The 13,174-nt window shown below is 31.9% G+C and overlaps 2 protein-coding genes and 1 long non-coding RNA gene across 9 annotated transcripts in view; 1 reads left to right on the top strand and 2 right to left on the bottom strand.

Annotated features, from left to right (window-relative positions):
• The window catches only part of LOC127727849 (molybdenum cofactor sulfurase-like), a 57,299-nt gene extending 52,431 nt beyond the window's left edge, over nt 1-4,868 (bottom strand). The window contains exon 1 of the mRNA XM_052234964.1: nt 4,693-4,868. Within this exon, the coding sequence (XP_052090924.1) occupies nt 4,693-4,765 (73 nt within the window). The 5' untranslated portion in view covers nt 4,766-4,868. The remainder of the gene's footprint in view (nt 1-4,692) is intronic.
• LOC127727903 (uncharacterized) overlaps nt 1-13,174 on the bottom strand; it is a 244,332-nt gene that overhangs the window by 161,595 nt on the left and 69,563 nt on the right. The gene's annotated exons all lie outside the window — the stretch shown is intronic.
• The window catches only part of LOC127727865 (poly(rC)-binding protein 3-like), a 152,378-nt gene continuing 144,330 nt past the window's right edge, over nt 5,127-13,174 (top strand). For 5 of the 6 annotated variants that reach the window (XM_052235000.1, XM_052234996.1, XM_052234998.1 and 2 more), the window contains exon 1: nt 5,350-5,877. The gene's annotated coding sequence lies outside the window, so the exon portion shown is untranslated. Of the gene's footprint in view, nt 5,221-5,349; nt 5,878-13,174 lie in introns of those variants that run through there. The other variant, XM_052234988.1, reaches the window with a different exon arrangement.

Genomic DNA, 13,174 nt, shown 5'->3' with positions numbered 1-13,174 from the left:
ATAAGGAACATTCATTCCATGATTGGTTCCATTCCATTCACTGGTTCTCTAAAAGAAGACATTTGTATGTATTTCCCATAGGGTCCTATGTTAAACTACGTCCCCCGCTGGTGGCCATCTGGATGATGGACCAACTGCAAAGTAACAACATTTGGTCAGCACCTCATAAGGAACATTCATGCCATGTTTGGGGACATTCCATTCAGTGGTTCTCTAAAAGAAGACATTTGTATGTATTTCCCATAGGGTCCTATGTTAAACACAGTCACCCAATGGCGGCCATCTTGGATGATGGATCGGCTGCAAAGTAACAACACTTGGTCAGCACCTTATAAGGAACATTCATGCCATTTTTGGTTTCATTCCATTCACTGGTTCTCTAAGAGAAGACATTTGTATGTATTTCCCATAAGATCCTATGTTAAACACAGTCACCCACTGGCGGCCATCTTGGATGATGGACCAACTGCAAAGTAACAACATTTGGTCAGCACCTCATAAGGAACATTCATGCCATGTTTGGGGACATTCCATTCAGTGGTTCTCTAAAAGAAGACATTTGTATGTATTTCCCATAGGGTCCTATGTTAAACACAGTCACCCAATGGCGGCCATCTTGGATGATGGATCGGCTGCAAAGTAACAACACTTGGTCGGCACCTTATAAGGAACATTCATGCCATGTTTGGTTTCATTCCATTCACTGGTTCTCTAAGAGAAGACATTTGTATGTATTTCCCATAGGGTCCTATGTTAAACACAGTCACCCACTGGCGGCCATCTTGGATGATGGACCAACTGCAAAGTAACAACATTTGGTCAGCACCTCATAAGGAACATTCATGCCATGTTTGGTTTCATTCCATTCAGTGGTTCTTTAAAAGAGGACATTTGTATGTATTTCCCATAGGGCCCTATGTTAAACACAGTCACCCACTGGCAGCCATCTTGGATGATGGATCGGCTGCAAAGTAACAACACTTGGTCAGCACCTTATAAGGAACATTCATGCCATGTTTGGTTTCATTCCATTCACTGGTTCTCTAAAAGAAGACATTTGTATGTATTTCCCATAGGGTCCTATGTTAAACTATGTCCCCCGCTGGCGGCCATCCTGGATGATGGACCGACTGCAAAGTAACAACACTTGGTCAGCACCTCATAAGGAACATTCATGCCATGTTTTGTTTCATTCCATTCAGTGGTTCTCTAAAAGAAGACATTTGTATGTATTTCCCATAAGATCCTATGTTAAACTAAGTCCCCCGCTGGCGGCCATCTTGGATGATGGACTGACTGCAAAGTAACAACACTTGGTCAGCACCTCATAAGGAACATTCATGCCATGTTTGGTGAGCTAAAAATAGGGACGGTAGGTCCGCATTTTTTTTTCTTTTGATTGTCAAAATCCAGGAAAAAAAATGTGTTTTCACCAAGTCCTATTCTGGTTTTATACATATAAATGGAATCATTCAAAATTTATTATTTGGAAATGGAAGAAAAAGTTCTAGGGTTGGGGGGTTTAAACTTGGGTCGATAGGGTAACTGGAACCACACATATATTTTTATTTGGCCTAACAACCATTCCATAAATAGATTATATTTTGCTTAAAGTATACGAGAAACAGATCTTGCCAGGAAAACTTAATGTTGACCAATGAACCATAAAAATAAGGTAAAGGTCAGATGAATAATGTCAGACAGACATGTGCCCCTTACAATTATTCCATACAGCAATTATGGTTGATTTATGGCTTTGAATATCTGAGATACTGACTTTACCCTGAAAATAAATGCTGGCCTTGATGAACCATAAAAAAATTAGGTCATTGTCAGATGAACTTTGCCAAACAAACATGTTCACCTTACAATCTTTCCATACACAAAATTAACCTATAGCATATAATATCCGAGAAACAGACCTAACGTTAACAACTGATCCATGAAATGAGGTCAAGGTCTGAAGGACATGTTTACCTGACAATGATTCTTTAAACCAAAAAAAGTTGCCCTTGTGAGAGAATCACATGATAGAGGTTTTTAAGCAGTCGCTGAACCATGAAAATGAGGTCAAGGGTAATGGACATATGCCAGATGAAAAAAGCAAAACTGATGAATATGTAGTATATAGGCAGGTCTTCTTCATTTTGAAATATAAAGCTTTATACCAATATTTTAGGCTGTTACCTCTTTTTGGTGAGCAACCAGCAGCCCCATGTCACGCAATTTGAGTCATTTGTTGCAGAAGATATAACAACCTACTAAAATCGATTGCAATATATGTTCACTCACAACTATTTTTCATCCATAAATCTTAAGAACTTAAATTTATCAGATTTGTCATTTGATTGCTCATCATTCATTATGTCATCTGGAAGAGTAACAGACTGCAGAGTTATTAAAATTGAATACTCCTGATGGGCATCTACATGTAAGTCATCATCCTATCCCTTGTTAGCCTTCTCTTTAACAAATATATATTCCACAATCATTACTCGATTTTTGGCTTTATTGATTAATAGGAAGAAGGAAGGCTTTACAAATGATAAATTTAGTCTTCTATTCTACATTTACCTGACACAAACAAAACAAAAAGAAAAATTAAAAGTTTAAGTACTTAGGCACTATGAATTTACCTAAAAACTAAAATTAAACTTATTTAATATTTTACCAGTTTTTACATGCCTACATTAAAAAATGTACAGATGTACATCAAATAGTTGTGACTGGCTAAAAACATCCAGAAACAAAGGATAGTCAATTACAACCAATGGGATATCATTATAATCATTTCAGTGAACAGTAATGAAATTAAGCATGGAACGGCTATGTTTTCATTGATTCTTAATATTACTTATCATACATGTCATAAGGGCTTGTACATTGTAGTTTCAGAAGAGAACAGTTTGGACAATTGGAACAAAGAGTCCAAGATTACCCCTGACAGCAATTTTTTTTAACCTTATTCAAATAAAGAGAGAATCATCTTTGCAGGTCTTCCATTCATTACAGAAGGAAGACATCAACTTAGATGTTGTGCAAAACTTTTCAGATTATGTGGTACACTTTAATTACACTAATTACCGGGTTTGTACTAACATGAGCAACACGACAGGTGCCACACGGGGCAATATGCGCAATTGATTTCCCATAGGCGATATGGTAATGGTAATGTTTTCTTCTGTAGCTCAGTCCATATCATAAACTTGGATATGTATGATGGCTCGTTTCGAAGCTGAGACATTTTCACCGATGTGGTTAAATTTTTGGGGTATGAAGTGTGATTCATTTTCCGTAAATTAGCATACCCCGAAAATCCTTTCGTGATGCGGTTCCTTGTGGTAAAAAATCCCTATTTTCACACTATCAGTTCTTCGAAAATTTAATATTTTGAATTCATTTAATAACTCCATAGTTTTTACACATTTATTCTATGGTCCTCTACTTTCTAAATCAACACAAATGGTTAAGCTCAGTCACTTGTTAAAAATAGAAACATGTCCAATTTCAATACACAGAGATTTTTTGTTTACACACAACTTTTGAGTTCCTCAATTTGAGGCCCTTTAGGGATATTGACCCACATGTAGAGCAGGATCTGCTTACCCTTCCGGAGCACCTAAGATCACCCCCAATTTTTGGTGGGGTTCGTATTGCTCAGTCTTTAGTTTTCCATGTTGTGTTTTGTGTACTATTGTTTGTCGGTTGATCTTATTCTTTTTTAGCCATGGCGTTGTCAGTTTATTTTCCACTTATGAGTTTGAATGTCCCTTTGATATCTTTTGCCTCTCTTTTAAATGTCCCTTTATTCATTTGTTGACGCTTTTATATTGAATGCACTCCTCTGCATGCATGGAAAATATTGGAAGTTTTCACATAAAAATGTGTATCAACATTCCATGATCACTTTCACATAAAAGTTTACTTCATTTTTACTTTTTTAGTGGTAAGTTTTATTATAAAAGAAGCTGTGCCATAATGGCTGAAATGTTTATTTGATCTCTGTAAAATTACACACATTGTTGTAAACATTTAAAAAATTTGTCACCTGTCAAATATTAAAATTTATATCAGTGAAAGAATATTTTGTATATATATACATTCTAAAATTTGAAAAGTCTCCTTAAGTCTCCATCCATGACTGCACACAAATAACTGTTCTTCCAGTAAGGAGTTCCCAATGAAATTTCCTCCAGCTTGTCAATCCTTGAACAAATATGTTAACCTAAGCCACACAAAGATTATTTAAGATTAAATCAAAATTGTGCATTCTGAAAATCATGTAAAATAGATTTTTATTTCAATATTGTGCAGAATGTCCTCCTTTCTCTACATTCATCAGTATTCATTCTTGCCATGTTTGGTTAAAATTGGCCATAGTAGATATTAAACAGCCAACAAACAATCACTAAATCAACTTAAATGTCCATGCAATATCAAAATATCATATTGTCAAGTCCCAGTCTAGCCCCTCAAACCTAGATTATTTATTTATTTGAATATTACAATGCTAATATTGATTTCTGTAATATTCCATTGATTTTCTGACCTTGATAAGATAGATAAGCGATGGTCTAATAGTTATCTTTCAATTGCCTTAAAATTTGACGAAAATAAACAGCAGGCGATAAAATTCAACCTTGCACAGTTCAGGTGTTGTGATCTAGTTCGCAGGTATCATTCCTGTGTTACCTTTCAGTTGAGGAAACTCGACAACCCTGTCAAAGTTGAGAAAACTGTTAAATAAACCATCTATAGCCGTCATAATCAATTTGAAAGTTTTAAAACGAAATCATTGTTGTAAAATTTGCCATAACACTTTCTCCAAAGTTTGCAATCGTGGAGGCTGCCATTTGTTTGGTCATGTGACAAGCACCTGTCAGTAGTGACCTCAAACATGGGGTTCAATGTATTCATCCGCCTTTCATTAATTAAGTCTCAAAACATCACCAAATAAATGAAATACACAATGAAATATTCCAATAATTAGCCTTTTGACAATAAATGCACGATTATGGTTCATTAAAGTTCACAAGTCTTGTTAATAATTAGCTCTCTTATGAACTAGCGGAATAATCGATTTGAGTAATTCGGTCTTCTACACATGATTATTATATTCCCGCACTGCTCACCTAATTGCATCTTTTCCCTGGCTGTGTATTCTTGTGTGTTATATTTACTGTCAACCAACCTGCCTATCCCTTGCTAGTTTATCCAAAGGTATGTTACATCACATTTCCTTTTTAGCTTTTTACCTTTCACTTTGTTAACATGTTTTCTTTTATTTTTCCATTCATTTTTTTTCATCATGCGCGCACGTTGCCATGAACGCACGTGCATTAGTGGTGTATTAGAATAGCTAAATATATTCACGTTGCTTTTCATAAAACTGTTTACCTTGCATGTGTGTACTGTAAAACACCTTTTTAATTCTTATTAAAATCACGGTAAATGGAAAAAAAATCAATTCTTCTTTTCCTACGATATTTTCCCGTAGAAAAATAAATCTGTACATTTGTATATATATATCGAACATACGCATTCCTTCCTATAATCCCGTTATTTAATTTTTTGTTACCCTGTCTTAATCCTGAAACCTTTCCTACCGATCGCGACCATCTTGAGGATCACAACGAAGATTTGAGCATGCAACGGAAAATCCTTCCTCACCTTATACTAACTAACCAAGAGCTTTTTCCTAGCATAAGAGCAGTGCACTTGCAGGATTTCTACTAAAGTGAATACACAAACTGAGAGGAATACACACAACTGGAGGACAAAAATGTGTATTGGTGACATTTGTGACAATGTGACATTAATTTGGAAATCTTATTTGTTAAAATCGATTTTAAGTTTGGAATAAATTTGCCATAAAAGGTGGAGTATTTTTGTTATTTATTGTCATTAAACTTGTGAAAAGTGTTTACAACACAAATATCTGGATTTAATCCTATCCACATGTTACCTCAGCTGGTGATTTTGTTGTGAATAATAAGTCTGGAAAAGTTTTACTTTCTCAGTGGTGAGTGAAAATTTATCCTGTGAAAAAAGTTGAAAATAAAAACCCTGATGAGATTTTTAATCAGATCAAAACATTTTAAAGAAATCTGTTATATTATTAAAATAGAATAAAAGTTAAAATATTTCAATCAAAGGGAAATCATTTCAATTACTTGGTAAAGCTTTAAATGAGATGTCTATATTTTATAGTTTTATGAACTTGTTAAAAGCAACCATTATCTCCTTAAGATAATAGTAAATGTCAATGAGACAGTCTCCAAACAATAACAACAAACAAACAAATTTGCAAGAAATTTACCACATGTACATCCAACCTAGGTCTTTTCTGATATACATAAATGTCCACTAGTGTAAGTCTATTCATCCTATCCCCTAGATCCATTTTTTAGAAAAAGTTGATAAGAATCTAGTATTTATATTTATAAGGGAAAAATAGAAGGGAAATATGCCTTTAAAATTGTGATTGCAGGGGATTCATTCTGATTCCGTCTCAAGAAATCACACTAAGTTTCATACTGAATCAATTGGGTGACTTATTCAAAATTTCAAATGAATCAGAAGGTGAACCAATAATTATTTTGACCTAAAAATCTTTTCTGTTTTGTTAGAGTTGTTTTCTAATTAATCTTATTGAACATTTTATAGTTAATATATAAAGAAGGTAGGACTCTTAATTCTAGAATACATAAATTAAAGGAAGCATTTGGTTGAGTCCCAGACCCTGTCACACTATTACATTATTACTTTAGAATCCTGAAACTGATTTTTCTGCCCAAAGTTCTACTTAATTTCTGTATTTAAAGGGACAAGAACACTAGACATTATAAGCATAGATTGAATGCTACAGGTAATATTTGAAAAATTAAAATCGTTTTAATAATGGCAATACATATATTTGGTGAGAAAAAGACAACATTGAAGACTTTCCTGTGTTTTTTCTGAATATCTGGTGTACAATTTCTAATTACATGTACTTGCAAACCATAGTACTTAGTCAGGTTAAGCATGCTGTAAGCTCAAAGGAGAACATTGAAGTACTGGTATGGTAAAAACAAACTGCTGAGTTTTGCTTATAACAAATCAAAATAGTTATGTACTGTCTATCCCCAACAGTTTACTAAAAACATTGACAAAAAACACAAAACAATGCAGATAAGAAAAGAAAAGATTGTTTTTTGCAGTTCTACATACAAGATTGTTTATGGACAATTACTGTGTAATACACAATGCATACATATGTATAAAACTGAAGTTAACACCTGAGTTCGACCATTTATTATACAGTTATAATTACCTACTGAGCATTATATGTCATCAGTAATGATTACTATGTCAAATTTGATTATCAAGAACAAAAGAAGTGATCAGTCATAAAATTTGGGCCAATTCTTGTTGTTTTTAAGAGGTTATTTATTGTTAAGTTCTTGTGGTTTCTGTTTTTTGCTCTGTACAACTTCTGGCTATTGTCAAGTTAGATTTACACCATTTGTATCTTCTTACACATGTATCATTTAGAGTCTACAGGCATTAACATTGAAATAATCCTCCTTCCAAAAAAGAATTGAATACAAAACCCTGGAAAAAAGATTTTTAGATCCATTGGTGATATAAATCTACATCACAAAAATTGGTGTATGGAGATGAATATAATTTGTTTCTAACATGATAAATGTGAATTTGATAAAAAAAAAATAATAATAAAAAAATACATTGTTAGTTATGACAAAGTAATATTTTGTAAAAAAATATTATGACTAAGTTGAGCTGAAATGTTATATTGTCATAACTTTAATGACTCTGTTCTTTGTAAGAAACAAACTTGTGACAAAGTCTCCTCTATATGGACTCCATGAGACAGTATAGTAACCAAGTGACACAAAAACCCAAAAGACATATAAAGGTCTACTCAACACTCGTCATCAACAGTAAGACTGATGCTTTGAGATGCAATATGTTTTGTGGAGAAATAAAAGCTTGGTGATTTAATGTCCCAATATCATATTTTTTATAGCTTTTAATATTCTCATCGTTATAAGGAAATAGCAGATGTCGACATATTTATATAATAAAAATTGAAATACAGAAGAAATATGTTGCATGAAAAAACACACTTGAAATAACATCCATTGACGAGCTTCAGCTGTGGGTTGTAAATATACGATGAATAATATGAAAATGTGTCATTATACCATTTTTGAAAAGCCTATTAAATGAATATAAAGGTATTCATTTGAACATTTAAGGATTTGAAATGCATCATGGCATCTGAAAGTACATTGAAGTTTAATGTATAGATATTCTATAGGGGAATTATGAGATTTTAGATTTGGAAAATAAAATTGTTTGACCAAAAATATTGTTTACTACTTTATACAATATATGGTACAAGTCCGTATTTGTCAACATTAATTAACATACATATATTTCTTATGTTAATTTGAAATAATCTAAACGTAAAATTAGAATAAGTTTTTAATCCTTATTAAATAAAATCTCCATAATATTTATAGCTTTTGAAATAGTTGTAGGTATTTAAATTCTGTTCATTAACATCAGATGTTATATAACTTTTAAATCTTTAGAAGTCTTATTGATTTATGGTTATTAAGTTTTGTTAAAAAGTATCATTTTCTGACTGAAGTAACAAAATTTTTTCTTATTGTGTACTAATTTAACGACTGATTGCCTCTTTTGTTAAAAGGTGTTAAAATTTAAGATCTACATCTGATTTAAATATTGAATGTGTCTTGCAACTCATAAAAAAGATCTTTATTGAATGTTATCTCATTGTGAATCAAAGCTCAAGTTTCATTTAAATCTAATTTCATTTCATCTTTACCCATCTATCCCTTCAATTGTCTCCCTTGTGGTAATTTGGGTTTGGAATACAATTTGAATGATGAACTGTATAAGTATGCATAAAAAAATGCATTTCAAACTGTATTGTTGTTATATTGTTGAAATTCTGGCAAGTTTTTTAGTGAGAATTTAAAGATACCACACTGGCATTAAATCGATATTGGAAGTCACTGAGGTAGGCAGAAACTAAAATGTGATAATGTCGGGAATTTCTTGTAAATTACAAAAAATAAAAAATTACTAAGTTTTTTGGTGCTAATTTAAGGATTAAGATCTTAAAGAAACGAGAGGGAAAGCAATATAATTGAGAGAAGCAACTTCATATTTTTTATGCTATAATAACATATATTTAAAGTTATAATTTTAAGAAGTGTACATGTATAATAAATTAATCTTGGTGTGCCACCAAAGGGTATAATTTAGTCATGTCATAAAATAATATTTGTTCTAAATTTTTATCAAAGTTTAGAGGGGATTGTGAAGTTTAAATCCAAATATTATTCAAACAAAGTGAACATAAGTACCTAATTCACTGAGATGGTTTTCCACTTTAAAGGGAGACAATTAACAGTTAAATTTATGTAAATGAAAGCAATGTTTAAGGTTTAAAGTTAAGTTTACAAGGGATAATTGGATATTAAACCTAATCTTTTCTTTTGATAGTAAATATTTGCACTTCTAATGTCCAGATTTTTAGTTTTTACATGTACTTGTTGTAGAATTAAGAGGATTTTTATAATACATTTATCCTAGGTTCTTTCATTTTGGGTCACAATAACTATTTGAAAAAAATATAAATGGCTATTTATAGGTTTATCCGACCATGCATTCAAAATCTTTTTCCACAATATGTTCAGATATTTACAAGTAAACAAACTCCTTTAGTTCATGACGTGAAAAGATACCAAAAAAAATGGTCAAGTACATTTTTTTGGCTGATGTAATTTTTTCTCTCATTTTTTCTAAACCCCTATAAGAAGGTTAAAATATTTTAAAACATCTATAACATTTAATACATCTTGTAACCTGCAAGGACTGAAACATGAACTTTAATTTTTCCTGTAACTTTTTAGGGATTCAGGAGATGTGTCATTGCAACCTTCTCCATTCAAGAGTTTACCTAGATTCTGTTACGAGTACAAGGAGAGGTCAATATTAGACAGCAACCCTTCAACAAAAATAACCATTAGACATCTAGTCGGCAACATTCAGGCTTCAATAATAGACATGTGTCTTCAATATATTCAGCTTTGAATTGTCTTGAGTCTATATATGTCCCATTGTTCTCTTAAGAAAATGAAAGAAAATTGTATAATTATTATGATCATCATTTTAGAATTTCAATTTTTAAAGAGACAAGAAAAAATTATTACATGTATATATGCATGTAAAAGTCATCAAATATTTTATGTCAGCTGCTAGAAAGAAGTCTGACAGAATTTTCATTGATCTCAAGTATGTTAGTTTCTGTACCAGTCGAAAATGTAATTTTACAAGGGCCCCTTGTTCTGTAGAAGTACAAGATTAGAGGGAAGATTATATTTCTCTCTTGAGACAAGAGGTCATGTGCTTCAGTTGACTTTATCAAGGACATTACTTCCTTAAATTAAGCTTACATAAACAGGTCAGAGGTCAGAAGTTCAAACTTGGAATACTTATAATACTTCAGAAACTCAGTTTGTTATATATCTTATAAATAAAGTTGTGTTAATATTCACAACTTATTATGCAGAGGTTTTATAAGAATGCAGAAGCATCTTCATGTTAAAGTGACTGGACATTGAGTTATGGCAACATAATTATCAATCAATTTTTATTACCAGGTGTATATAAGATACAAAATTTTGTCAAGATGATATGCAATATACATACACTAAACTCATACAACAACTGGTATCATAATTCAAAATGTGTTTTGGCAGTAATTTGTTGTTTTCCTCAGGACGATGATGACCTCTAAAACTTTGCGTTTCACCTTCACATGTTTATGATTCTTTACAGATTTTCTTTAACATTTTATCAAGATGAACAGCTCTTCTGTGAAAAGTGACTATGTTTCTTTCTTCACAAGTGTGAAATTAATTAATGGTATGTTTTTCTCATTTATGTATGCCTCTCAGTACAACATTATGAGAAAACCTTCATTTTTCGTTCTTTGAGGATTTACTTTCTAAAGTTACTTTCTAACGATGTACTTGTTGATGCTTTCTGGAATAAAATCGAGGCTCCAGTGGTTTGCCATTTCTTTTTTGATACATGTTTCAGGAATCAAAACAAAAAAATTTCAAGAGTGATTAATAATAATATGTTGAAAAATGTTGATAAATTTGATACCTTTTACAATGCATTAATCATACATGTATTAAATATATATATATATATATATGCTTGTATCATAATTTTAGGAAAAAAACAATAATTAATCAGTCTTTCAAAATCAATGAAATTTGTATTGATTAAGAAATATTTTCCAAACTAAATATCTGGTATAATCTTAAAAATTATTATGGTTTGTGCTGGAAATCCAAGGGTGGTGCTATAATATTTAATGGTGGCAAAGCATGGTATTGTTATTCTTGGGTCTGGTTTATATGATTTCATGGAGTATTGACATTGTTTTTATACTATTATGCCCTGAGTCTACAATAGTAAGGAGCATTGTGTTTTCCTGTCTGTGAATCAGTCATATTATGGTGTTTTAAGGTAATTAATCACAAATTAGGTATTTTGACCCAGAATTTGCACTTTTCTTGTGATAGTGTGAGCAAGGCATACTATATCCTATGGACACATATTCTTGTTTGGTTTCATAACATTGAGTATCCAGATATTAATACAGGTAGGATTTTGACAGTTCGATAAGGCCCATGAAGATCAAGGGTAAATGGTATTTTATAAAATGTCATGTTGTTAAGATTTCCTCCTAAATGGTATGGTGGTATCAGAAAAAATAATCTGTGGGTGGCTCTTAACTGTTGATTGTCATATGGCATGTATGGTATTATAGATAATACAAGATTTGAAATTAAATAAAAACTGTTTGCTGAGATTGAATCATATGCTGCAGTTGATATATTTTCATATTTTATGAATAATGTCACAGTATTTTTCAATCTTTTTTTGTGTGAAATTTGAAATCAAATTTGAAAGCATTGAGTTATCTCCCTTTTAAAATCGCCCTTTTATGGTATGTTTTATGATACCTGACATGTTTCTGAAACCATTAAGTTATCTCCCTTTTTAAATCCCTCTTTTGTGGTATGTTTTATGATACCTGACATGTTTCTGAAACCATTAAGAGAGATTATTTACACATGATTTTAGTCTGGAACATCTTATTATTCAATACTTTAATATTTCTAGTCATGTTGAATGGAAAATTGAAAGGGTAAGTTTTAAAGGGATTAACGAGGTTCACTGCAGGGAATAAACCAGTCATTAAAATGTGATATATGTCAAGGATTTCTTAAAAGTTCATATGAGGATTTTGTACTTATTCACATAAGATTTAATCTATTCATGTAGATTCGTTTTGATAAGTAGTACTATGAGCAGAGTGTGATGGTGATAAAAAGCATACTTTTGGTCAGTAAAGAATACCAAATGTGAATGAAACATGCTTGCTGATGAGTGACCTGTGATTTAAAAAAAATAGAAAACTGTTGATTGAATTTAGGAAATCTTTTTTCAAAAAAAGATTCATGATGAAAATTATTGTATCATGGTACTCTTATGCTTAAATATCCAAGGGAGACTTAGCCTGGAAACATTGATTTTAGTGTCAGAAGCCAAAATGTTTAAACTCATCCTAGATAAAAAAAAAATAAAATAAAAAAGATTAAAAATAATGAGGCAATTCAACTATGAAGTTTTATTTCATTTTGAAATTCCTTAATCAGTTGGTACAATCTTGTTTGTCATGTTCACTCTACTCCAAAGCAATCGTTGTATAACAAATTCTTTACTGGCCCAGTGCTTTTTATGCCCGCGCCATAGCGGAGGGGCATTAAGTTTTACCCTTGTCTATCTGTACGTCCGTACGTCTGTCCTTACGTCCCAAAATTGGTTTCCATTCTCCAACTTTAGTTGCCTCAACTGGATGTTATGAAACATATACACAATGCTTATTACCACAAAACACAGATCAAGATTGAATTTTGGGGCGTCACTTTTACCGTTCTAGAGTTATGCCCCTTTACAAATGGAAAAATTGCTGAATTTTTTGTTTCCTTTCTCTATCTTTAGTTTGCCTTAACCAAATGTTATGAAACTTATGTACAATGCTAATTACCAC

The sequence above is a fragment of the Mytilus californianus genome, unplaced genomic scaffold (assembly GCF_021869535.1).
Source record: "Mytilus californianus isolate M0D057914Y unplaced genomic scaffold, xbMytCali1.0.p SCAF_2, whole genome shotgun sequence".
Lineage (NCBI taxonomy): Eukaryota > Metazoa > Mollusca > Bivalvia > Mytilida > Mytilidae > Mytilus > Mytilus californianus.
The sequence above is the reverse complement of the archived record's forward strand: the minus strand, read 5'-3'. Positions and strand labels throughout refer to the sequence as shown.